Genomic DNA, 25,900 nt, shown 5'->3' with positions numbered 1-25,900 from the left:
ATTTAGGGATCTTGGACGCTTGAGCAAATTGATGTTTTTTCTTTTTTGTGTCAACTATTTTGGATTTTCTATAAACATAAGTAGAAATGGTATTATGGTATATAGATCATGCCTGATTTAAGAAAACACACAAAAATTATTTTATATAAGAAGACCATAGAAATAATTTCTAGTTAACTTTGGTAGTTGAGTTACTTTCAAAATTTGTGATGCTACTTACATCACCACCTAATATACATATGAATATATGTATGTGTGCTAAAATTTCACTATGTACAGTTATTCTGATATCATTTATTCTGTTCTAATTTCATTAAAAATAAGTGGTGATTGGGGACCCATTAAATTGTCTGCAGGATTCTTCAGTAGGTCATGGCTTGCAGTTGAAAAGGTGCCACAATTTTCTAGAGGGAAGAGGTTGGCTTCAAGGGATTAAACTGAGTTAGGCAGCCCTGGCTGGCGTGGCTTAGTGGTTGATTGTCAACCTATGAACCAGAAGGTCACAGTTTGATTCCCAGTCAGGGCACATGCTTGGGTTGCGGGTTCAATCCCCAGTAGGGAGCGTGCAGGAGGCAGCCGATCCATGATTTGCGCTCATCATGGATGGTTCTCTCTCTCCCCTTACTTCCTCTATGAAATCAATCAATCCTATCTATCATCTATCTATCTATCTATCTATCTATCTATCTATCTATCTATCTATCTATCTATCTATGGTTTTAAAAATAAACTGAGGCAAACTAGAGTCAAGGTGTGCTTAAGAGCCTGGACTTTGGAGAAGGATGGACTTGGGCTCATCTCTTGGCTCTGCTACTTGCCAGTCACAAGCTAGTAGGCATTCTAGAGCTTAAGCCTTCTATAAAATGGGAATGACACTTCCTGCCTTGGGGTTTTGAGGATTAAATGGAAGAATGTATGGCTGTAAGGTAAGCATTAATACACACCCACTGTATCAGGACAAATTGGAGTTTCTCTGACTTGAGCCCAGTGGTCTTTGTACAGGTTGCACAATCTACTAGGATAGGAGTTATGGGACAGTGTTAAGTAGCAGAACAAGTGGATGGGAATTGTTTAGTTGATTTGCTGAGCCTTTGGGATCAGGTCAGGTGACTGCTGGAATGTATGCTCACAAATTCTGTTAGTTCTTTATAGGAGTGGGAGCTGCATGAAGGTGTCAGGCAGTTACAGTGCCTTCAGTGCAGAAGAGTTGGACTGCTATGCTTGTTCATGGGTGGGAGGTTGAAGCCAAAGAGTGTGTGTGTGTGTGTGTGTGTGTGTGTGTGTGTGTGTGTGTGTGTGTGTCTGTGTGTAAGATCAACTCAGGGGAAGACTAGAGGACATATTCTGAGTTTTCACTCTATCTCCTTCCATATTTCACATTTAAAATAATTTCCTGCTCTTCTACCCCCTTTTCTAAAGAATGACCAGCTTTATATTTTAGATAACAGTCTGTTCTTAAAAGGAATTGAAGCCAAATTGAATGTTAAAATTTAAATAAGAAAATTAAATTTATATAAAGTCCTAATATGAAGAGAAACCCATTTATTAACATTTAGTGTTTTCCCTTCCAGTTTTTTCTCATGCATTTAAAAAAAAGGTGGCAGTAATACTGTACATCAGGCACCTTTATAATGAAATTAAAAATTGAGCTGGCTAGATAGCTCTAGATCAGTAAGATGTAGAGGAAGGGAGAAGGGGCAGTGTTGAATGGGAGAGATAGTAACATTGATTTAATCTATCCTCTTAGGTGCTCTGTAAGAAGTAAGAATTTGACTGTAAAACTTCCCTCTTTACTGCTCTTCTCCCTTATTAGGCATGTGCTCCTGAGGTCAGAAGAACAGATCTTAGGGTTGTTGTGCTTCTAAAATTAGTATCTCCGTTAGATTGCTGGTAGAGTTTCTATTTTTTTTTTTTTTTTTTTTGTGGAATATGAAAGCTGAACTGTTTCTAATAGTTCTATTAACCATATATTTGCTAGTCAGTGCTTTTCAACTGCTCAGGTTCCCCACCAGTGAACCCTCTCAGGTCCTGAGAAAAACCCAAGTAGCCTACCCTCCATGGCAGAACCTGAATGGGCAGTGCTGCCTGGAAAGGGTGACTTAACATGAGTCTATTATGTTTTCTCTTTTTCCCACAGATTTTGAAGCCAGCTTCATAAGGCTTTTGGACAAAATAACAAATGGTTCTCGAATTGAAATAAACCAAACAGGTAAGCTCCTTTTCTTCCTGTTCGGGAAAGCATCTACATATGCACTACTTAATCATTCTTCTGTTTCTCACTCCATTTGATGGTATACATTTTATATTCAGATGGAAACATCCAGTTTCCTGTCTGTGATACAGTTGTTTGGAGATATGTGTGAATTCTGCCAATGTAAGGGGCATACACTTGATTTAAGGAAGTTAGAAGACTGAAAATTTCAGATCAACAAACAAACACCTTCTCTTTTTTTAACAGTAAATATTTTATACCTACCACTTATTAACTTAAAACTTTTCAAAGTCCATTTACTTATATTATCACAACAAAATCTTACCACAACCTCTAGGAGGTAGTTGTATGTGCTGAATTTTATTTTTTTATTTTGCTTTTAAGATTAGTTTAAATAAGTATATGCAAAAATTGTGAAAACCCCTTCAGCTGTTTCCGTTCCATTCCCTCCCCAGGTGCAGCCATGCTGGGGAGGGCGGCGTGCCCTTGCCTCCTTCCTCTATATGCATTTGCTCATAAGGATACCTCTGTATCTTAGACGAACAATTTTCAACCAGTGTGCTGCAATAATTTTTAAAAAGATGCAATACCTGACTATTTTGTCAGGGGCACTGACCTCTTTTCCCTTAGATGGTCAGATAAAAAAATATGATAGTAGCCAACACAATATCTGTCCAGTGTGAATGAGTCAGAGTTATACCTAATTTTTTTTTGGTCAGGTCAGCAAAAAAATTTAACATAGCTTTTGGTGTGCCATAGAATTTTAATAATTGGTGAGTTGAGGACAGTTGAAAATAGCTGTCTTAGACCATCAACAGGGTTGTGCTCTTGATATGTTCTACAGCCAGCTGTTTGTCTTCACTAGCACAGGTGTCACAGGTTAATCTCAATGATTTCAGTAGGCCTCATATATAGTATTCCATTGTTGGATGCATGATCATTTATTTCAGTTTGTTTCTAGATACTTTTTGTTTGTTTGCTATTAGAAACACTTTTACTAGTATATACATTGTATAGGAAGCAAACATCTTTGCCAGGTTCCATGAACGAATTATGTACCTTTCTGTGCGTGTGCAACAGAGGAAACTCTGAACTTGTTGACTCTTTTCTTTCTAATCCTCACCTGAGGATATGTTTATTGATTTTAGAGAGAGGAAGGGAGAAAGAGAGAAACATCTATTCCTTGACTCCCCTACAAACCCCAACCAGGATCGAACCTGTAACCCAGGTATGTGCCCTGACTGGAAATCAAACCCGAAGCCCTTTGGTGTTCGGGGCAACACTCCGACCAAGTGAGCCACACCAGCCAGGGCCCACATGTTGTTTCTTTTAAGAAAGAAGACAAGCTTGGCCTAAAAAGTGGCCTGGCACCACAGGAAATTTGTTGAAGAGAACAGGTCTTAGGCATGCGGCTTCAGATGCCCTTTGCAAGCTATGGTTCTATTAGTCTTCCTTGTCTTGTTTATTCTGAAATTCCTGGAGATTTTTTCAGCAGTTTATATTGGTGATTCAGAGGGCAGGTAATTAATACATTTTCTAGTCACTTCTATAGCTTAGGTTGGGAAGTAGATATTTACATGATCCTGCTACCCTTGTATCACTCTCCCATACCCACCTCCACCCCAGGGTAGGATACTTCATTCTGATGACCTGGTCAATTTCTCGTTTGGTTAATTTGCAGGCATAGACAGATTTGCAGTGCAGTGTTTAATGGTTATATAGCTTTTTTTTTTTTTTAAAGGCTTTTTGTACTAGAGGATTAGTTTTGTGACTCAAGAATAGTGTTTAGAATAACTGATGTAGAATCTTTCCCTTTGAGAAGTGTGGGAGGAATATGATTCTGATTTTGATCGATTCTGATTGTTGGTATTTTTGTTTTTAATATAGTAAGACCTAAATTTATTCTATGAAACTCACAAGAGCTGCTTGCCTTTGGAGTGACTGAACGTATCTCCTTCCTCTGTTGCTAAATTTGCTTATTGATAAATTGTGCCAGAAGACATTGCAAAACATTTGAGCGACAAAAAGACCTTGTTCACCCACTTATACCCCCAGATCATCTAGAGCAGCAGTTCTCAACCTGTTGGTCGCAACCCCTTTGGGGGTCGAACGACCCTTTCACAGGGCTTGCCTAAGACCATCGGAAAACACATATATAATTACATATTGTTTTTGTGATTAATCACTATGCTTTAATTATGTTCAATTTGTAACAATGAAAATACATCCTGCATATCAGATATTTACAGTATCATTCATAACAGTAGCAAAATTACAGTTATGAAGTAGCAGCGAAAATAATTTTATGGTTGGGGGTCACCACAACATGAGGAACTGTATTGAAGGGTCGCAGCATTAGGAAGGTTGAGAACCACTGATCTAGAGTATCTTATTTTGTTTTTCCTCTAATATGTTAATCTGGTAAGAAACTTTTTGAATGATACGAATATGTGAAAAAGTGGATAAAGATAATAAGGAGTTTCTAATAAAGCTAGTAAGTAAATTTAAATATTTTTATTTGTTTACTTTTATAATAGCTACTATTAATGGAATTGCCTTGCTTTTGTAGGCATCTTGTTTGGTGAGTGTGGTACATGGGAAATCTCATTTTAAGGGCCTAGGCCAGGGGTGGGCAAACTTTTTGACTCGAGGGCCACAATGGGTTCTTAAACTGGACCGGAGGGCCGGAACAAAAGCATGGATGGAGTGTTTGTGTGAACTAATATAAATTCAAAGTAAACATCATTACATAAAAGGGTACGGTCTTTTTTTTTTTTTAGTTTTATTCATTTCAAACGGGCCGGATCTGGCCCGCGGGCCGTAGTTTGCCCACGGCTGGCCTAGGCCCTAGAGCAGTGATGGCGAACCTTTTGAGCTCGGCCTGTCAGCATTTTGAAAAACCCTAACTTAACTCTGGTGCCGTGTCACATATAGAAATTTTTTGATATTTGCAATCATAGTAAAACAAAGACTTATATTTTTGACATTTACTTTATATATTTAAATGCCATTTAACAAAGAAAAATCAACCAAAAAAATGAGTTCGCGTGTCACCTCTGACACGTGTGTCATAGGTTCGCCATCACTGGCCTAGAAGAAGCTGATTGCTGGTGTGATGGTTTCAGAGCATCATTTGTAAACACCCTTGTTCAGCAATGTCTGAGAATGTGCTGTTGGCAGACTTAAGATACCTGTTAGGATTTTTTTCTCTCTGCCTTGCCATGACTTTGGCAATTCAGATGGCTTAGGGAGGGGCTTAATTTATTACTGTTTATTAAATTACACTCACAGTTTATTATTATTACAAGGGCTTGACAGTAATGAGTCAGCTTTTGGACTGAAGTGTGGGCTCTTAGGAATGGCATTTTGAACTCCCTTGGATGCCCATGTCAGACTTTCCCCTGGGACTCGTTGCCTGTGTTGATTTTGTGACACCGAGCGTTTGTTTTTTCCCCCTGCTGAATGTGGCTCTCTTTCCTCTTATGTAAGGGACGACCTTATATTACCAGCCTGGCCTCCTGTATGGTGGATCCGTGGAGCATGACTGCAGTGTCCTTCGTGGCATTGGCTATTACCTGGAGAGTCTTCTTTGCCTGGCTCCATTTATGAAGCACCCATTAAGGATAGTTCTTCGAGGAGTGACCAATGACCAGGTTGACCCCTCGGTGAGTAGTGAGGCCACACCATGGTGTGAATTTTGTTTCGTCTCTTGTCACAACCCAACTTTTGATAAACAAGTTCCTGATAAAGCACAGGTTTATTGTTGAGTGTATTTGTTTTGTTATTTACCTTGAGATTTAGAGATTAATCACTGCAGGACGCAGATGAACCAAGATTCATAATCAGTCAAATTCAGTAATGATTGTTACCATTCATCAAGGTGCCTTTCATTGTCGTGTCAAAGAACCTTCAGAACAGATGCTGGCAATTTCACCACGGTTGACATGAAATAATGGCTCTGTTGGCTGAAGTGTGTGGAAGTGAAACTTTCACAAGGCCATGTGATAGCTGAGGCTGGAAAGCAGCAGACCACAATTTTAGACAGAAAATATTTCCTTGGCATTGTTGCAGCACAGTCTTGACTTATTTAAACTTGAGGACATTCTTCTTCTGAGAAGAGTTTGCAGATTTAGGAAGAGGGCATAGGGACAGGGACTGTATATGTGATAGTTTAAGGGCACAGCAACCTTCTTAAGTAGGGTAATTTTCCTGCGTGTATGGGGAAGATAGTTTAATATACAGGTGGAATTTTCATTGTGGCCACCACAAGTGTCAGTCCAGGATGGGTTTTGTTTTGGGGGGGAAAACATATATATATTAGAGTAGTTCTTTCCAGACCTGCCTTAGACGTCTCATAGGGAGAGAAGGATCCTCACCTTTAGATGCTCTGCTGTCCAGAGAGGGTATCTTAATGCCTATGGCCACTATGCCAAGTCCTGACTGCGGACTCTTACCTTCACCTCTACAGACATGGAACCAAGACTGATGAAGGGTCAGTAATATTATAATAACTATGTATGGTGCCAGTTGCATACTGGAAATATCAGGGGGAACACCTTGTAAAGTATATGCTGTACACCTGAAACTAATACAAAATAATGCTGAATGTAAAGTGTAATTGAAAATTTTTTTTCAATCTGAAGACCAATGAAGGGGTGGCTTCTAAGGCAGAATATGAAGTATCTAGCTTCTCTAATCAGGGAAGACCAGTTAGGTGGTTCAGTGAGCTGCACAGTGGAGACTGCTGGTATTCACCTGTACACTTTTAGAGTATAAACCTGGTTAATGTGTTCTTAGGCAGTAAAAGACTTATTTCCCAATTCTTGGGATTTGGGTACATAAACACTTTTCCTAGAATCTTAGTACAGTGCATGATCTGAAATTCTTAGCTGTAAAGGAATGCTGAATAAACTGTCTAGAATTTTAAACTAATTTCAAGGGATTGCTTTTTTTCTTATATTTTTCTGGAAGATTCTGGGAAGTGGGCCCTTCAATTGAAAGTGTTCCCAAGGGGAACCCTCCACACTTTTAGGTGGAGGGTGGGGAAGGGGCCTTGAGTAATGGGAAAGGCCCTGAGCGTACAGGAGACTTTGGCACTGTGTCCCAGTTTTGTATTCTTTCTATAATTGCTAATGATCTTAAAAGCTGTTATCACTGGCAATATTTTAAAAAGTTTTATATATTAACAGACAAAGGTTAGTTGATGAATTTCCCAGAAATAGTACTTAACTCTTTTGTGCAGAACATATAAAAGAAATCTGTATTCATATGCTACAGGACTGCTTTTGGTCCCTGCAAGACTAAAATGACCTTGGATAGTACTTGGCTCCAATCCAGGATAAAACAAATATACCTAATCTTGGATAAAGAGTAACTTCTTCAGCCTTCTTGGATAAAGAGTGGCTTCTTCGTTTTGAGCTTTCTCTTCAGCATGTGGTTTCCCTATCAGTTCATGTCCACGTTTGCTGTCTACAACAGGATGAATATAATGTGTTCTGCCCTTAGGGAACTTGTTCTCATGGGGTGGACAGCTGTGAACACACAGAGGGGAGGCCACAAGGCGGAATACCTCTGGGCTCTGATAGAGGTACAGGCAAAGTGCTGAGGGCTCGGGAGGGTTTTCTAGGGGAAGGGAAGCCACAGAATCAGCGTGGTTTTCAGGAAGAGCACTGTGGAGGCGGAGAGAAGTATGAATTGGGGGTTTGTCAATTAGTTTGAACACATTAGAGATGGAAGTAGATAGGAAGGAACTGATAGGAAGGACAGTGTGGAGGGGAGACTTTGTGATTTGACAGTTAATTAGAGATGGGATAGGAGGAAGCGTTCATAAAATAACTTCACAATTTCTGTCCTGGTTGTCTTGAAGGATAGTGATCAGAAGGAGTTGAACACAGCGAAGAGGAAAATTGTGGTTGGTAGTTGGGTGATGTGTTTGATTTTGGTATGTTGGGAGGATATCCACATGTGTTTGTCCAGTTGGCAGTGGACATTACTGTCTGGAGCTTCAGTGATAGGTCATCAGTATCTTACCTACAGATAGTCAAATCCCTAGGAGACTGAGATTGACCAGCGCTGAGTGAGGTTGAACACCGGCGGCTTTCTGTCTGAGTTAATCTTACCGGTGTTTTTCCTTTGGCCTGCACAGCATGGTGGTGTGTGTATCTGAATTGAGTGTTCATGTTTGGAATCAGATTTTACATTGTAATAGGCTGATGTGGCAGCAATGACGGCAGTTCTTCCCCGACAGCCTCCCATTGAGCTGAGTAGTAGCTGCCCTCTTTGGAAAAGGCATGAGCTCTCCAGTTAGCTGGAGGTCTTAGCTGATCTCATCATTCATTTACATTCCCTTTCTGGCCTGTGTTGAGCATTAGAGGTTTTTGCCTCATGGTCCCAGGGACCGAGAATAGAAGAGGAAGTGGATGTGTAAGGTGTGAGTAGGGGAAGAGGAGCTGCAGACAGTGAGTGGAGGTAGAAGTGTTTGGAGAAGCCAAGCAGGAGTTGAGTTTTGAGAAGCCAGGAGCTGATTGAGGATTGGGTAGGGAGATTCAGCAATGAGAAGTTTCATTGACCTTTGAGAGAGCAGTGACATTGCTATGTAAGGACAGTCACAGGGTGAGGAATGAATAGGAAAGAGCACCATGGGAAGGAGGTTCAGAATGTGAGATAGGATGATTCCTAAAGAGCTGAGTTTGGAAATAGTTTTTTAAATGAGAGATTTGAGCTTGCTTGTAGGCTGAGGAGACGCTGGAATGGAGAAGGAAGGAATTAAAGGGTTGGGGGACTTACTAAGGGCAACTCCTGCAGACATCCAGAGGGGATGAGCATCAAAAGCAGAAGTGGTGGGATGAGCCCCCTATAAATGGGTAGGACATTTTTTCCCTTCAGAGGCAAAAGGTTAGAAAATGGGGAGACATTCTGGGGAGAAGCAAAGTTCTAGGACGTCTCCTTTGAAGCTCAGTGATTTGGCACCAGAACCCCCAATAGGAATTATTGATGCTAGCATCCTGGTCAGAGGGTGAGTGAAGATTCTGTTCTTTTTCATTACCGTTCTGGAAGGGGAATGAAGTACAATAACGTCTGCTGTATGTTGGGCACAGTTCTAGTACATGTAGCCATATTTATTTAATTCTGGTACAAACCCTGGGAGATGGGTGTTCCTGCCACTGTTTCAGACAAGGTAACTGAGAGCAGTTTCTTCCCTTCTAGTTGGCTTTGTATCTGATGACATTTCTACCTGTTGATTGATTGAGTGAACTTGTCAGACTGACTGACGCCTTTACCCTGAGGTGCCACTTGGGTCAGACTTTTCTGAGTGACTGTTCAGTTTTCCTTAAGTAGAATGTGCAGCCCACCCCCCACTCTACTGAAACTATGGTGCAGAGCCGGGGGAGACAGGAACATGGCCAGTCCAGCCCCTCATGCACAGCAGGAAGCCAAGGCCCTGGGGAGGTGGGGAGTGTGCAGGTTTCACAGCTAGTAAGAGGCAGAGTGAGACTCAAGCCTACATGTGCTCTTCCAGCCCCCGTCCCGCCACACGAGTTGCCTGCCTTTTGCATCAGATGGAGAGTGATATAGGAGACAGGACCACACCTGGAGTTATACTCAGGCTCCTGGCTCACCCTCAGAGTAAATCTGACTTCATCCTGTATGACTCCAGGTACAGGGAGGATGAGCCAGAAGGGCTGTTCTGCTTTCTTGCCTTTTTTGTCCCCAGGACGGCTGGTGGCTGCCTAGTTCCAGGGGGTTATTTGGGCAGAGTAACCCACATCCTTGTATCCCCTGGTTTTTCCAGAAATCTGGCTTGGCCTTCTCCCCAGCTGCCCTTAGTACTAGCCTAGGCTGAATTCTCCTTGGTGCTGACCATCCCAAATGTATGTCTTAAGTATTTGGGTGTATTTTACTTTAATATTTAGGTTGAAATGAGCTAATTTTCAGTGAGTATTCCTAGTAACTTCTTCTGTACCCCCTCATCCATTCTCTACATGATCCTAAGCTGCATAGGTCATTTCTACCTCAGGTTAATTTTCTGATACCAGAATGTGTAGGCGGGGCCTATTCTCTGCTATAAAGACTTATTCGGAGTATCATTGTGTTGAGACTTAGCATGTTGGAATGGGTAGCATCTTGAAGACAGGCTGACACTCTTGCCTTAGAGACAAGGAAATTAGACAGTTGTCTGAGACCATGCAGCTCACTCGAGGGAGAGCCTGAACCAGGACCAGCACCTTCCCCGACCCCCTCTGCTTACGCTGCCTGCCCTCCCTGCTCCTGATAAGGTCAGCTCCCAAGTGCCGAGGAGCGGCCCTTTGCCCATTGGGAGCGAGGAAGGGAGTGACTTTCTTTCCCATGTTGCAGTTGAGTCAGCATTCACTGACTTGTTGGGTCAGCGCGCTTTGAATGTCATCCTTATACTCTGAGGAATCTATACGGGAACAGGAAAGGACCCCACGCCTCCTGTGAGTTCTGAATAGGGAGGAGATAGTAGTCATACTTGACACAGCCTTGCCATTAACTGTGCAGTTGTGGGTTTGTGCTGCTTCAGTAGTTTGAGGCAATCATTCCTCCACTGCCCTCACTTTCTTTAGAACCACCACCTACCCTTTCACTGCCTGTGCGGTGGGCCTCAACAAGATTCTTAAGTAGCTGTTGACTACTTTTTTTGGTTTGCTTTGGCTTTGGCGTGCCACAAACTTTAAAGATTAAACAACCATGTTGGGAAAAGATTAATAAAAAATATGACCTATTTTCCGCAGTGTAAATACATAAAAAAATGAGCAGAGGTCCAAGTTTGTTCTATATGAGCCCGGTAGGTTCTCATGCTTTTTGCATGTGATGGTCATGATGATGACTTGTAAGGTAGGTGTAAGTCTCCATGTCAAAAATGAGGAAAGGGGCTCAGAGGAGCTAGTGGCTTATAAAATCTGTTTTACTCGGGAGCAGAGTGGTCCCATGCCCTCACTTGTAAGTCAGCATCCTCTTTCTTTTTCTTTTTTTAAAATACATTTTTTAAAATTTATTTCAGAGATGAAGGGAGAGGGAGAGAGAGTTAGAAACATCAATGTTGAGAGAGAATCATTGATTGGTTGCCTTCTGCACGCCCCTTACTGGGGAATCGAGCCCACAACCTGGGCATATGCCCTTGACTGGAATCAAACCCGGGACCTTTCAGTCTGCAGGCCGATGCTCAATCCACTGAGCCGAACCAGCTAGGGCCAGCATCCTCTTTCTTTACCAGACTACACATCATCTACCTGGTTGCTATGTCTCCACTTGGTTCATGGGCTGCTGCTTCTTCCCATCTGCTCAAGGTTTAATGAAACTTTTTATTTTATTCTGAAATAATTCTACAGGTTGATGTTCTTAAGGCAACGGCCCTCCCTGTTTTGAAACAGTTTGGAATTGATGGTGAATCACTTGAGCTAAAGGTAAGAGTGAATTGTTGTCTGTATATATCTGTGTAAAACATTTCCTTACCAACTCATTGGAAGAGCTGTATGACGTGTGTGTGTGTGTGTATGTGTGTGTGTGTGTGTGTGTGTGTGTGTGTGAGAGAGAGAGAGAGAGATTTGAAGTCAGCATTTATGAGAAGACCCACAGGACATGCAAACGTGACAAACTTTGAGTTGAAAGGGACCCTTTAGTAATGACAATAATAGCCAACAGTTATATTGTACTTTCTTTGTGGTGGGCATTGTTGTAAACATTTTACAATTATTAATACTTTACTATTCATAAAAACTCCATTTGTGTCACTCAGCTAATAAGTAGTAGAGTTAGGATTCTAGCCATAATGCCTCTCTAATGTAGATCATCTAGATATAGTTTATGTCTTAACATCATAGTACAACATGTTGCTCACATTTTTATGATGAGGCTAGTGTGTACAAACCCACTTCTCTGCCAGTCGTATAAATGTATAACACGTACAGCCCTAGCCGATTTGGCTCAGTGGATAGAGCATTGGCCTTCGATTTCGATCAAGGGCATATGCCTGGGTTGTGGGCTCAATCCCCAGTAGAGGGTGTGCAGGAGGCAGCCAATCAATGATCCTCTCTTATCATTGATGTTTATATCTCTCTCTCCCTTTCCCTTCCTCTCTGAAATCAATAACAATATATTAAAAAAAAATAAAAGCATAACACATACAATTATGTATGAATCTCATGTTGTTTTGTTTACAAAACAAAAGCATACAAAATCCACTGTTAGCATTCTCAGTAAGAGGCCATTTTGAGCGATTGACCTGGAAACAAAATTAAAAATGATTAGGTACTACAACGGTAGAAAACCAGTGATGGTTATTGCTCACCAGTCAGGCATGTCCTATTCCACCATAGCTATGATCTTGAGGAACAAAAACAAAGTAATGAAAACTATTAAAGGATCTACTTCATTAAAAGCAACAAGACTAACACAAATTTGAGAAGGGCCTATATCAGACATGGAGAAACTTCTAATGACCTGGATTGAAGACCAAACACAGAAGTGTATCCCTCTCAGCACTATGACATGACAGTCACAGCCAAAACAAAAAGTTTGTTTGGGATGCTGAAAGAAGAGGCTGAACTCAATCACGATGTTGAATATACTGCTAGCTCTGGGTGGTTTAAAGGTGGTTCAAGCATGGTTATTCATTACATAATGTGAAAGTGAGTGGTGAGCCTGTGAGTGCTGATGTGAAGGGAGCTGAAGAATTTAGGGATACTCTAGACCAGCGGTTGCCAATCTTTCGGACCTCACGGACCACCAGTGGTCCACGGACGACCGGTTGGTGACTGCTGCTCTAGATAAGCTGATGTGGAGGAAAATTACTTGTCAGAGCAAACTTTGAATATGGATGAAACCTCCTATTCTGGAAATAGATGCCTGAAAAGACTTTCATCCATAAGAAGTCCAGGTCAGTGCCAAGTTTCAAGGCTTTCAGAACAGGATAATGTCTTGCTTGGAGGCATTGTTTCTGGCTACAAACTGAAACCCTTTGTTAGCTGACCAGGGACAACCCAAAGGCCTTTAAGCATATCAGTAAGCACACACTGCCAATATCCTACAGGTTTGGTGAGAAGTCATGGATCCAGCTGCTCTTCCAAGATGCCCTTTTTAATTACTGTCAGCGAAATGGAAAAGTACTATTTGGAGAATTATATACGTTTTAAGATTTTGCTTATTGTTGACAGTGCTCCTGGACATCCTCCTTTTATTGGTGATCTTTTTTTAAAAAAAGTATATTTTTATTGATTTTTTTACAGAGAGGAAGGGAAAGGGATAGTTAGAAACATCGATGAGAGAGAAACATTGATCAACTGCCTCCTGCACACCTCCTACTGGGGATGTGCCCGCAACCAAGGTATAGGCACTTGACCGGAATCGAACCTGGAACCTTTCAGTCCGCTGGCTGATGCTCTATCCACTGAGCCAAACCGATCAGGGCTTATTGGTGATCTTTATCCCAATATCAAAGTTGTGTTTCTTCGCCCAAACACTACCTCTTTTATCAAGTCAATTGATCAAGAAGTTATAGTAGCTTTAAGACCTTCTATCTGAGGAGGACCTTTGCCTAAGCTATTCCTGCAACTGAGGAAGATACTGAAAAAACATTGGCACAATTCTGGGATTACAGTATCCATGACTGCATCAGGAACCTTGCTTGGGTTTGGGGTGATGTCACCAAGAAGTATATGAGCCCTAGCTGGTTTGGCTCAGTGGATAGAGGGTTGGCCTGCAGACTGAGGGGTCACAGGTTCGATTCTGGTCAAGGGCATGTGCCTGGGTTGCTGGCTCAATCCCTAGTGGGGGGTGTGCAGGAGGCAGCCGATCAATGATTCTCTCTCTCCCTCGCCCTTCCTCTCTGAATTCAATAAAAATATATTTAAAAAAACCCCAGAAGTATATGAATGGCATCTGGAAGAAGACAATTAGTTTGTCCCTGACTTCAAAGGATTTTCCAAGGCTGAAGGTGTTGTAAAAATTAACAGGGCTGTGGTTGAGATGGCAAACAACTTTAACCTGCGAGTGGATGAGGGTGACATTGAGGAACTCCTAGAGGTGGTTCCTGAGAAATTGACTAATGAAGAGTTGTTGAAACTGGGATAGGAATGCCTAGCTGAAAAAGAGGCAAGAGAAAAGGAAACTGCAGGAGAAGGGAAAGAACATTCACAGTGAAGTGTTTAGCAGAAGCTTTTGAAGAACTCAAAAAGCTCCTTAAAAAGTTTGAAAACACGGACCCCCTCCTCAACACCAAAAGGTTTTCATTAATAGAGAGGAATTTTCATGATGCAAATCTGCTTACCAGCGAAAAGTGATGAAAAGAGAAATAAACCAAGAAAACCGCAGTGGACATATTTCCTTAAGAGCCTCAGGTAGGTCCTTCAGGAGTATTCCAGAGGAAGGCATAGTTATAAGGAGATGACAGCTCCATTTGTTATTACCTCTGACGACCTTTCAGTGGGACAAGGTGTGAAGTGGGAAGACAATGAATTTAATGATCCTAACCTTGTGTAGGCCAAGCTAATGTGTGTGTTTTTGTGTCTTAGTTTTTAACAAAAAAGTTAAAAAAAATTTTAAAAAAATAGAAAAAGCTTATAGAATAAGGATATAAAGAAATATAATATTTTTGTACAGCTGGTACGCATGTTTGTGTTTTAAACTAAGTGTTATAAAAGAGTTGAAAATTTATAAAGTAAAAATGGTACAATAAGCCAAGTTTAATTTATTATTATTGAAAATACTTTTAAATAAATGTAATGTAGTCTAAGTGTACAATGTTTAAAGTCTTCAGTAGTGCATAGTAATGTCCTAGACCTTCATGTTTGCTCACCACTCATTTATTCATTCAGAGCAACTTCCAGTGCTGTAAGCTCCATGTTTTATACTGCATTTTTACTGTACCTTTTCTATGTTTAGATCTACAAATACTCAGCATTGTGTTATAGTTACCTACAGTATTCAGTACAGTAACATGATGTACAGTGCTGTAGCCTAGGAACGATAGGCTATATCATCTAGTAGTCATACCATACAGGTTTGTGTGAGTATACTCTATGATGTTCGCACAGCGACCCAATCACCTAAAGGTGCATTTCTGAGAACGTATCCCCTATTGTTAAGTGGTGCATGACATTAATATATAGATTTGATAGATCAGTTAATTGCATAGGAGAAAAGGGTTAAGAAATAGGATTAACTCCTAAACCCTGCCAGTCCCTCATTAAGGATGAGGACCTGCCTGACTGCGAGATCTCTGTCCCTTCTAAGAAAGAGCCCCTTGGTATAAACCTTACTGACTTGGGTGTCTGGGCCATCTACTCATTGCTGCATTCTTGCCTCTTCTTTCTCACCATGTGTGCAGATTGTGCGACGGGGAATGCCTCCTGGAGGAGGAGGTGAAGTGATCTTCTCCTGTCCCATAAGGAAGGTCCTAAAGCCTATTCAGCTCACAGATCCAGGAAAAATCAAACGTATCAGAGGAATGGCGTATCCTTTGCATTTGGTTCAGATTTCTTATTATTTTCTTGCCTCACGAAGAGTGACTCGCAACCAGTTTGCTTCTTCCCAGAGTTATTTACATTTTAGACAACAATCATGGAAAAATCTTAACAGTGAAACTGTAATTGTTGTGTGGGTTATGATGCTTAATTAGCTGCCTCACCAGGACTAGATTGATTGATCCGTTCACTTTCTTTTTTTAGTTAACACTTAAATGGCTCCCATGTATGTTATACTCTTCTGAGGGCTTTGGTTTGGGGGCCACCAGTGCACAGGCCATTTTGACTGAGCCTTATAGACTAGAGCAGTGATGGTGAACCTTTTGAGCTCGGCGTGTCAGCATTTTGAAAAACCCGAACTTAACTCTGGTGCCGTGTCACATATAGAAATTTTTTGATATTTGCAACCATAGTAAAACAAAGACATATTTTTGATATTTATTTTATATATTTAAATGCCATTTAACAAAGGAAAATCAACCAAAAAAATGAGTTCGCGTGTCACCTCTGACTCGCGTGTCATAGGTTCGCCATCACTGGACTAGAGGCTTGTGAAGTGGAGCAAGGAAGGAAAAGAGCTTCAGGCAGAAAAGTGGGCCTGTAGGGAGGAGACAGGTGCAAGATGGTTCTGGGGAGCGCCAAGCAATGTGGTGTGCCCCAAGTGCAGTAGGAGGTGGTACACGAAAGATGGGCAGGAGCCAGTGAAGGTGGAAGGCCATGCTGAGACTTTCTTCATTCCAAAGTTAGCGGTTTTCTTCTGTAAAATGAATTTGCATATTAAGAGGATAATACTGATGGTACCAAAGAACTTTTTGTTCATTATAGAAATTTTGGAAAGTACAAGTTAAAAAAGAAAATCACCTAATGACCAGCACTTATAGGCAAAGATGATGGAATTACTGTGCCCTAAAGAGAAACAGTGAGGACAGGTGGTGCCTCTAGTTTATAGGATCCTAGAGGCAGGATGGTCAGGACACAGTGATTACCTGGGTCTGTAATAGAGGAACAGGGAGTTGTGAGGATGATTTTGATGTTTCTCACTTAGGCATCTGGGTAGAGAGGTTTGTTCTGATAGTAGCTACAAACGTTTGTGGTGATGTGTGGCGTTAGTTTTTTTGTTGTCTGCTTTGACTTTTAAATACTTTATATGGTAAAAATACAGCAAAAATATTTTTTGTTTAAAGAGGAAGAAAATATATTGCTCTGGTTGTGGTTCTAAGGATGATGTAAATAGTCTCTGGCTGCTTGATGATGTGACGGAGCTTGATGATGACTTCTTCCACGTGTGACTTCAGCTGCCCTCCCTTGTGCATTTCTGTTGGATCAAACACTCCCATGTTACCACTTGGCATCATAATGAACCAATATATATTCCAAGTGGCAACAGGCAGGTTGAGAAGGGAGATGAACCAGTGCAATGAAAGGAGCATTGTCATGCAGTGACACTGGTGTGGCCAGTCAGTTCTGGAATTACCCACTCACCACATTGTCTTCATGACGTGCTTAGCCAGCCACACCTTTCCACAGAACCTTGAGCCCCACAGAAGCAGGAGTCTCTCCTGTTTCTTCATCGCTGTACCCAGTGCCGGCAGACACTGGTGACAGAGCCCCTGTGGGAAACTCCCCGCAGCCGCCTCACGCACGTGTTTGCACAGTTGGAAATGGATAAGTTCAGCTTTATTTTATGTTGGGGTTGAGGGTCCTTCAAGGTGGTTACAGAAAGACAAGTCTAGAAGAAGTTAGAAATGTAGGTCTGTAACTTGGGGCAAGGTGAGAGCTAGAAATGAATGATTTGAGTCAGCTACGCTGTGGAATCAGAGAGGGGAGGGCGGAACCCTGAGTTGCCACTAAGACTTGTAACACTAGGTAAGTCCTCCCAGGAAGGGAGACTGGGAAGTCAGAGATGAGAGGATAATGAAGAAGGTGCCTTAAAAAGCCCAGAGGAGTCAGCATTAGGATGGGGAATTAGCTGAGGAACGAACGCACAGCAGGCTGCCACCAATGCCCCTGGGAGGAGCTCTTTCCAGAAGGTGGTGGAGACCTTCTTCCACATGTAACCTCGCTTGTGTAATCAGCTCTGGGTTGTGGAGTGACTGGGAGGGAAATGGTGAGGTGTGGAGGCCACGCTTGCAAGAACCTTGACAGGAAAGAGAAGTAGAAAGAAAGATAAGGTGGTAACTTGATGAAGAGAGATTTGATAAGATTTCCTCCTTTAAAAAAAATGATGGTAATGATTTGAGTACTTCTGTAGGTGGGGTAAAGTAGATTTAAGTAGGAGAGAGGCCAAGGGATGAAGCAGTGCATCAAAGTGATTAAGATCTAAGTGCTGGAATCAGACAGGTGTGGGTTCTACCTCTGGCTTTGCCACTCACCGATGGTAGGATTTTTGGCCCACGCCTTGGTTGACTCATTTGTCATAGGGCCCATTATACCTACTGTACCTGTAATGAGGGTTAAATGAGGTCATAGATGAACTGTACAAGGCACTGGGCTTGTAGATAAGTAAGCATTCAGTAAGTGATAGCTGCTGTACTTTTTTTGTTTGGTAACGGATGCATTGAGAATGGCAGGCATATGGTAAGGGTGGCTCTAGATTGCTTTGTCTGGAGGTGCGTGGAAGGGAGATGGGAGGAGTTTGCCATTTTCAGTGAGTTAGGATGGGATCAAGGATAAGGGGATTGGCAAGGGTATCATAAGGGAGGGTGACAGGGTGGTAAAGATGTGCTGTCACAGTGGGGCACTGTGACTAGAGATAAGAAAAAGGCTGTAGGGCAGCCATGCGGGCCCAGCTGAAGCTGGAACCGTGTCATGGTGCCAGCTGCATGGCTGTGTGGCTGCGTCCCACAGCACTTGGCGGCCCAGGGGCGAAGCAGAGAAGACAGGAGGGCCAGTCTCATTGGGGCGGGTGTGGATTGACAGGGTGAGTAGTGCAGAAGCGGGGGTTAGAGCAGGTATTTGCGAGCTGTCATTGAAGCCACGGCCAGTGTGCTCCTTGCTGAGGAGCCCAGCAGGGCTCGAGGAATTGGAAACCTTCACAGGTTGCTAGTGGAGGTAGATGTGTGTTTATGTAGAAGAACAAGAAATTGTGTTTAGGGGGTTGTTTGGGGGTTCAGATGTTAAAATTAGTAAATTTCTAGGTGCTGACAAGATCTGGGTAAGGGCAGGTGTTGGTGGCCACGGGGCTGGATGGGATGGGGGATGCCTTTCCTGGTAAGGAGTTTGACAGAGTGGGGTCGGCCAGGATGTCTCCTTCTCGGGGATGGCGTAGCTGCTGAGAGTCCAGCTTTGTACTTCTCAGGAGGCTTTAGGAAGGGCTTACTTGGAGGAAAAGTATATAGTGGACTAACGTTTCAGAGTTCTCCATTAGCTTGGACAGGAAGTGGTGAGAAACAATGGAATAGGGCGGGCTGCATATCCACGGGGGAGCCATTGTTGAGATGAAGATCAACCTTGGGGTGCTGTCTGCATTCTTGTCAGAATCATCAAGAACAGAGGACTTTATAGCAAAGCTTCCCTGGATTATAGCCTGTTGTCTGCGTGGCCACCACGGGGCCACCCAGGGTCCACACCCGTGTACATATGAGGAGAAGGCGGCGGCTGGGGAGAAATAGTGCTGCCCCAGGAGCTGAGCTGCAGGTTGATGGACAGTTAAATTGGCTTCGCTGCTACTAAAAATGCTGCAGTTCATGGTCTTGTACATGGAATTCTATACCCTTCCAGGTCTATTTTAGGTTTTGTTTTGTTTTTTTTCCTCCTGAGATTTGTTCCCTAGCGGTGAATTCTGCTTAGAATCCATTCTCTGATCTGGAAATGTGATTCCCGGAGTGTGCGTGTTTTGACACAATCTTGTGGTAACGACATGGGTTTCATGGAGGCTGTCACACTGGGGTCTTGCCTGGTACTTACCCTCTTTACTGGGTGTAGGAAAGCCTCATACGTGAGCCTTTGATGTTGCTGGGAAAGGGGTGAGCATCCTGGGTTGTATAGAGAACATGAAGCTGACGGCTGTGGTGCCCAGGCTCCTGGGGTTTGACTTTGTTCCTCCCTGACTTCTCCCTTTGGTGTTCCTTTTACAAAATCTGAGCCAGAGACTCTAGTGAGGGCCCAAACTCCTCCCCTTGCTCGAGGCAGGGGGTACAACCCCTGAATCCTCCCCAGTCTTCCTCTGAACTCCCTGGGAAAATACCTTTGCTTAAATCCCTGCCGGCAAACCAAACATTCTCGCCTCTGGTCTGCAGAGCAGCCCATTTCACAAACACCTCCGCGGAATGTGGGCTTGAATTGAGATCACCTTCTTGGCCAGGATTGGAGCCTGGGAAGAAGAGAGCTGCCTTTGGGAAAGTTTTAGCTGGGTTTGTGGTTTTTACTTGCAAGGCTGGTTAACTGTTGAACTGAGCTTGGAGGTGATATTCCCCACAGGAGGGCTCAAGTTGGGAGAACTAGTCCCACTCTCCTCTGGGCATTTGTGGTTTTAATGAGCTACCGCCCAAAGTGCGTCTTCTCCCTTCTGATCGACTGGCCAGGGCCTGGCGGGGAGCTGGTGTTGGTTCCTGCCAGCGGCTGTGACGGGATGGTGCGGTTACTGTTTATTTAATGTCACCCACTCTCTTCTCCCCCCTGCCTGATGTGGGTGAGAGCGAAGGGAGCATTCTGTTTCAGTTTTACAGTGTGGCCTGGTAGCTCATGATCTGGTACGTAAGAGTTAATTGAGTAAACTGAGGTAGAGGCAGAAGTGGGGTGTGAGTTGAGATTTGTGGGACAATGCGGTTTCTTTCTCTGACTATAGGGAAGGTACTTAGAGAATCAATCTCTCTCTCCACACACACACACACACACACACACACACACACACACACGAATGCACTCCTTGGGGTTCTCTGACCCGCAGTCCTGGGGAGGGTGAAGTTCCATATGGACGGTAGTTATGAATGTGTCTCTCTAGGAAGCTCATTCGTGAATGAGCTTCAGGACATTCATAACCTCCAACTTGTCTATCATAGTGTGTGTTCATGTTTCTTGAGAGAGTGTCGTAGCTTTCATCGGGTCCTCAGAGGGCTCTCTGGTCCATAAAGGAAAAGAACCTCTGCTTTGGGATTTGAGTCTTGGACTAACGGTAAGAAAAGCCATAGCTGGCATTTGTTGGGCTCCGACTGCCCACCAGGCACCACTAATGGCCTTCCATGCATCCTTTCATTTGAGCCTCCAAACCCCATAGGGAGAGTGTTATGATTGTCTTTTTCTTACTGATGAGGAAGTGAAGGGACAGAGAAGAGCACATCTGAGCGAGCACGATGCAGTTTGCTGGAGCTGGGACTTCCACACAGTCTGATTCTACAACCTTAGATGCTCCTTGGTGGGGCCTCCATGCCAGGCCACATGGCTCCGTAGTGACTCTGGGATGTACCAGTTTAAAGCTCCTTTCCCTTCTTCACTTCACGGCCTGCATTCTAGCATAGCCTTGCACCGGCCCTGCATTGTCACTGCCTCCCTCCTGGTTTCCACATCTCTGGAGGGGCTGGGGAAGAAGGTTGTCTTTGGAAAGTGGATCTGTTTAATTTTGAATCTTAGTTCTGTGACCCACCTGTCCTCAGTGTAAGTCCTGGACCTGGGGATCCGTAGCCCTTGCCATAGAGTTGCTATGAACATAAAGTAAGTTGACAGTGTACCTAAAAGAATTTTGGGAACCATGAACGCTGTGGGATTGTGTGTCAGGATAGTGACATCTGTGCTTTCCTAGGGAGAGTGAGCAGCCTTGGACCTCAGAAGGACAGCACCCACCTACGTGGTCCAAAGGGTATGAGACCTGGGCTTGTTTGTTGTAGCTACCTGTGGTCAAAAGTACACTCTGGACAGAGAGGTGGTGATGTAACTGGACTCTGTGTGTGTATTGAAAAATCCCTCTTTGCTCTTTCCTCATTTCAGGTTTGTCCTTTGAGACAAGTCAAATATTTATCGAATATTTCTGAGTACAAAAGTAGTGTAGTACAGAGTTGTGAGAGATGCAGCAGCAGAGTCCCTTTCCTATGGAGTCTGTAGTCTTGTTGACGAGCGAGAACATGTGTGTGTATGAAGGAAGGTGGATGGTAAGTGTAAGTGAAGATCACAGTTGGGTGCTGGCTGCTGGAGGGTTTCAGAAGAGGGAGGGAACTCTGGACTTGAAGGATGCAGGAAGGGCAGTTCGGGGTGAAGAATTTGGATGGGTGGAGGGGTGAGGTTGCCGGGTTAGGGATGAACACTGAGCAGGCCGGAGGGTCTGGCAGCAGGATCTGGGAGGATCCGGAGTTACTAGGAAGATTCTCACCAGCATGAGGAAGATTGATCTTTGGGTGGAATGTTTATGATGGATCAGAAAGGGAAGCTAGATGCTAATCAAGTTTTTGTACAGACTCAGAGTATTTTATTCCACAGCTCAAATGAAAATTAAATGTGTTATTGATAGTAGTTTCTGGAGAGTTGAGCTGAAATGGGCAGACCACACACCTTGTTTTCCCTATTGGACTTGCCACATGAGGTTTGTATAAGGGGAGTGGGAAGAGCACATGTTATTACATCTCCCTTCTTTTAGCCCCTGCCCTGCATATCTAGCTGGCTTATGGCCATGCGTTGCACATTAAAAGTGCTCATTGCATACTTATTTTTTATTGGATTGGGGAGAACCAGTCTGTGTTTTCCACTTTCTTAAGCACCAGCCTTTTTACTTGCATTGCTAGTGTCTCCCTCCTCTCCTTTCTGGGGTCCCTGTTATAAAACTGCTAATTACCAGTATTTTGACCATATGGTAGCAGTTGTGAAGAGTCTGAATCATCCACAAATGGAGTGATTGAAACTCAAATAATTGGAAATAGTCTCTGTGCATTTAAACAAATCAAAAAGCTGTTTAGTCCTTTACATGCAGCAGCTACCATGCTCTTTTCCTTCTTTCTCTTTTTTTCTTTCTGTTTTTCCTATCAACAGTGTAGCATCTGTTCTGATCTTAGGTCCTAAGAGAGACTCGTTGGTCACAGCAATGGGGATGATCAGAGAATACCTCAAAGGGAGCTTGGCTCATGCCATACGAGGCAGTTGCCTTCATTTGTTCCAGAATTGAGTTGAATCATTTCTAAGGGCAGGGGTCTGGGTGGGAAATTTATATCAAGGTTGCGAGGTTTTACTTTCCAACTCTTTATATTGTTTGGTTTTCCCCACCATGAGCATTTAAGCCTTTTATAACTATATATAAAGTTAGATATTAAATTCAATAATAATATAAAAATTGGTGATGGTACTATACAAGTAAGTGATGAAGTACAGTTAGAAAATTAAATGCAATTAGAAGTCCCAGTTTATCATTACCGTTTCACAAATATTTGCTAGCTCTTGATGTTTTTCTGCTCTGAAGTCCAAGGAGAATGACGCCCTTAACTCTAGGTTGCAGGTACTCCGTCCGTGTTTCACCTCAGATGGCGAACCGGATTGTGGATTCTGCAAGGAGCATCCTCAATAAGTTTATACCCGACATCTACATTTACACAGACCACATGAAAGGAATCAACTCTGGGAAGTAAGTGCCTGTGCATTTTTGGAACCTAATTCTGCAGCTACCCTAGCCTTTTTCATACTCAACTCTGAGATTGGGCGGTCAGAGGAAGGACAATTTCAGATTTAATTTTCCTTCTGACTTACTGCCCTTGCCACCAATAATTCCTATCTCATGGAAAGCATCGCAGTGGCCGGTGCTAGGAGATGAGGGGTCCATCCCTACCCTGGGGAATGAAAACCTAGCTATTTACTAGCAGTGCTTTAAGCTTTAAATTCCATCTGTACTCTGTTCCCACAAAAAGTTAAAGTAAACAAGTTCTTCCACTCTAAGGAAATAACAGTTTAGGCAAAAATCCTTTGTTGGCCAAAGTGCCAGTCAGATTCCCTCTCTGTCGAGGGGAACAGCACCCCTGGAGCCAGAGAAAGTTGTTATTGCAGATTGGGTTTGGTTTAATGAAAGCCTTTGTGGAAAACCCCCGCTTTAGAAAATAAAAAGTTAATGATCTATGTTTTGGGCTTTTGTTGTATTTTTAGAAACCAGTAAGTTAGGGAAGCAATTAGAACCGTTTTTGTTTGTTTGTTTTATTTTTTACTATGAAAATGTTAAACATAAAGAAAAGTTGACCTGAAACTAATATAAAATAATATCAAATATAAACTGTAATTGGGGGAAAAATAAAGAGAACTTGAAAGGATAGTATAGTGAACACCTATGTATTCCTGCTACCTGTAGTTAATGATGAATATTTCGCGAAATTTGCTTTACCTGTGTGGGTTTGTTTTTGCTAAAACATTTTAGTGGCAGTATTATTGTACTTCAGATTTGAAGTTTTCAGGTTGTCTCCTAAAAAAAAAGAATATCGGGCTCTAAGGTTGATAGTGAGTTAAGAAGTCAATTTTTTCCTAATGGTGCTGCAGCTAACCCTTTTCATGGATGTTCCTTCTGAGGCTCCTTTTAACTTCTGCAACAAAAAGAAAGAGAGTTAAGGAGGGTGACTGTGTTACGGGATTTCTGACCTTTGTGAGGCCCAAGGAAAAGATGGTGATTTCAGAAACACCGTAGTGGCTCATAGTCCAAAGTAACAGAAGTGGTGGTGTCAGAGGTGAGAGTTGGGAAAGGATTTGTGTGCAAAGTTGGCCCCTTCCTCTGGGATTGGAAAGGTCAGTGATGGTCCCAGATCTGTGCATGTTGCTCGAATATCACCAGTGTTTTCCTTGTTGAAACTGTGGCAGTGGTAACATCCCTAGGTAGCTGTAAAGATGAAAAGATCACATATGTACGCCACTAAGTCAAGTATGTCAAACTCGAGGCTCATGCTTACACTAAGCAATGCCTGGCCCATAGTCGGGGCTGCAGAAATGGTAGCTGCTAAGGCTGTTCTTTCCTTTCTCTTCCCTTGGCCACAAGTCTGGAATTATGTCAGCAGTTAGAATTATGGCCTCAGTATCTACCACAGGGTGGCCAGGGGTGAAGCAGAGCAGGCTTGAGGCCATACTGCCACCAGTGTGGCTTTTTATGACTGACTCAGCTGACCCCAGTGCATGGTCACACTGTAGGAAGCTCACACATGGATCAAGATGTGGGTCATCCATTCTAAACTTTTGAACAATAATAGATACAGAGGCAGAGCTGCCTCAAACAGATTGTCAAACTGCAGCGGGAAGGCCGGGGAGGGTTGGGGGGCAGGAGGTAGGGGGGTAAGAGATCAACTAAAGGACTTGTATGCATGCATATAAGCATAACCAATGGACATAAGACACTGGGTGATAGGGGAGGCTAGGGGACTGTCTAGGGCGGGGGGATAAAATGGATACATATGTAATACCCTTTGTAATACTTTAAGCAATAAAAAAAAAAAATTAAAAAAAAAAAAAGATGTGGGTCATCAACTCCAAGCTCCCCTTAAAAAGTTAAAACCCATGTATGATAAGTCCATGTTTAGTTTTCTGAATCTTAAGTTACAGGTGATACAGTGTTCTTCCTTCTCTGTTATGAAATTATGAAGTCATGGATGGGTATTATTTTCCTCTTCTGAGTCGGTGAAATATGCATGTCAGTTAGGCCTATGTTGTGGGGCCAGCAGTTCCTGGTGCCTATGTCAGTGCTGTGACCAACATGCACATCTGTCCAGGGAGGTATCATGTTGACTCTCACAGTCACAACTTAAAAAAATAAACAACTAGTCCTTTACCAGTTGGAAAGTTTTGGAGGCTGCCACTTGTAAACCGCACCAATGTGCATTTTCAGTGAGGTCACCTGGTGACCAGCTGCTTGGTCACACACCCCAATTGGGGAGAAAATTGGAGTTCTATATATATAGCCTAATACGTTACCTTGTTTTCTGTAAAACAAATATAATATCAAATGGAACGATCCTGATCAACTATAAAGTTTATTATAGTAAGTCTTCATTCCTCACAGAATTTATATGGGTGAGAAAATTAGGAAGTTCTTGGGAAATTCAGGTAAGTGGGTTAAAGCAGTGATCGGAGCTTATCTCCTAGTTCTCCCTCCTGTCCGTTTCCTACTCTTTCATTTTATATTCCACTGCCTTTCCTGCAGAGTCGGATGTCCCCTCCCTGCTCCTGGTCAAGCAACTCAAAGGCAACTGGAGATTGTGCTAAAATGTCCCATGACGATGGATGGGTGGCACAGTGTTAGATGGTTAAGCATCACACAGAGTTCCCC

At 42.8% G+C, this 25,900-nt stretch overlaps 1 protein-coding gene across 5 annotated transcripts in view; it reads left to right on the top strand.

Moving 5' to 3' along the window:
- RCL1 (RNA terminal phosphate cyclase like 1) overlaps positions 1-25,900 on the top strand; it is a 61,514-nt gene that overhangs the window by 19,052 nt on the left and 16,562 nt on the right. For 3 of the 5 annotated variants that reach the window (XR_009447602.1, XM_059656759.1, XM_059656760.1), the window contains exons 2-6: positions 2,138-2,209; positions 5,702-5,877; positions 11,563-11,637; positions 15,558-15,682; positions 23,108-23,233. Coding sequence is in view for 4 of the 5 variants with exons in the window: in XM_059656759.1 (XP_059512742.1) it covers positions 2,138-2,209; positions 5,702-5,877; positions 11,563-11,637; positions 15,558-15,682; positions 23,108-23,233 (574 nt within the window). In the remaining variant the exon portion in view is untranslated. Of the gene's footprint in view, positions 1-2,137; positions 2,210-2,310; positions 2,458-5,701; positions 5,878-11,562; positions 11,638-15,557; positions 15,683-23,107; positions 23,234-25,900 lie in introns of those variants that run through there. The other 2 variants (XM_059656761.1, XM_059656762.1) reach the window with 2 other exon arrangements.

The sequence above is a fragment of the Myotis daubentonii genome, chromosome 11, assembly GCF_963259705.1.
Source record: "Myotis daubentonii chromosome 11, mMyoDau2.1, whole genome shotgun sequence".
Taxonomy (NCBI): domain Eukaryota; kingdom Metazoa; phylum Chordata; class Mammalia; order Chiroptera; family Vespertilionidae; genus Myotis; species Myotis daubentonii.
Note: the sequence above shows the minus strand (reverse complement) of the source record. Positions and strands in the feature narration are given on the sequence as shown.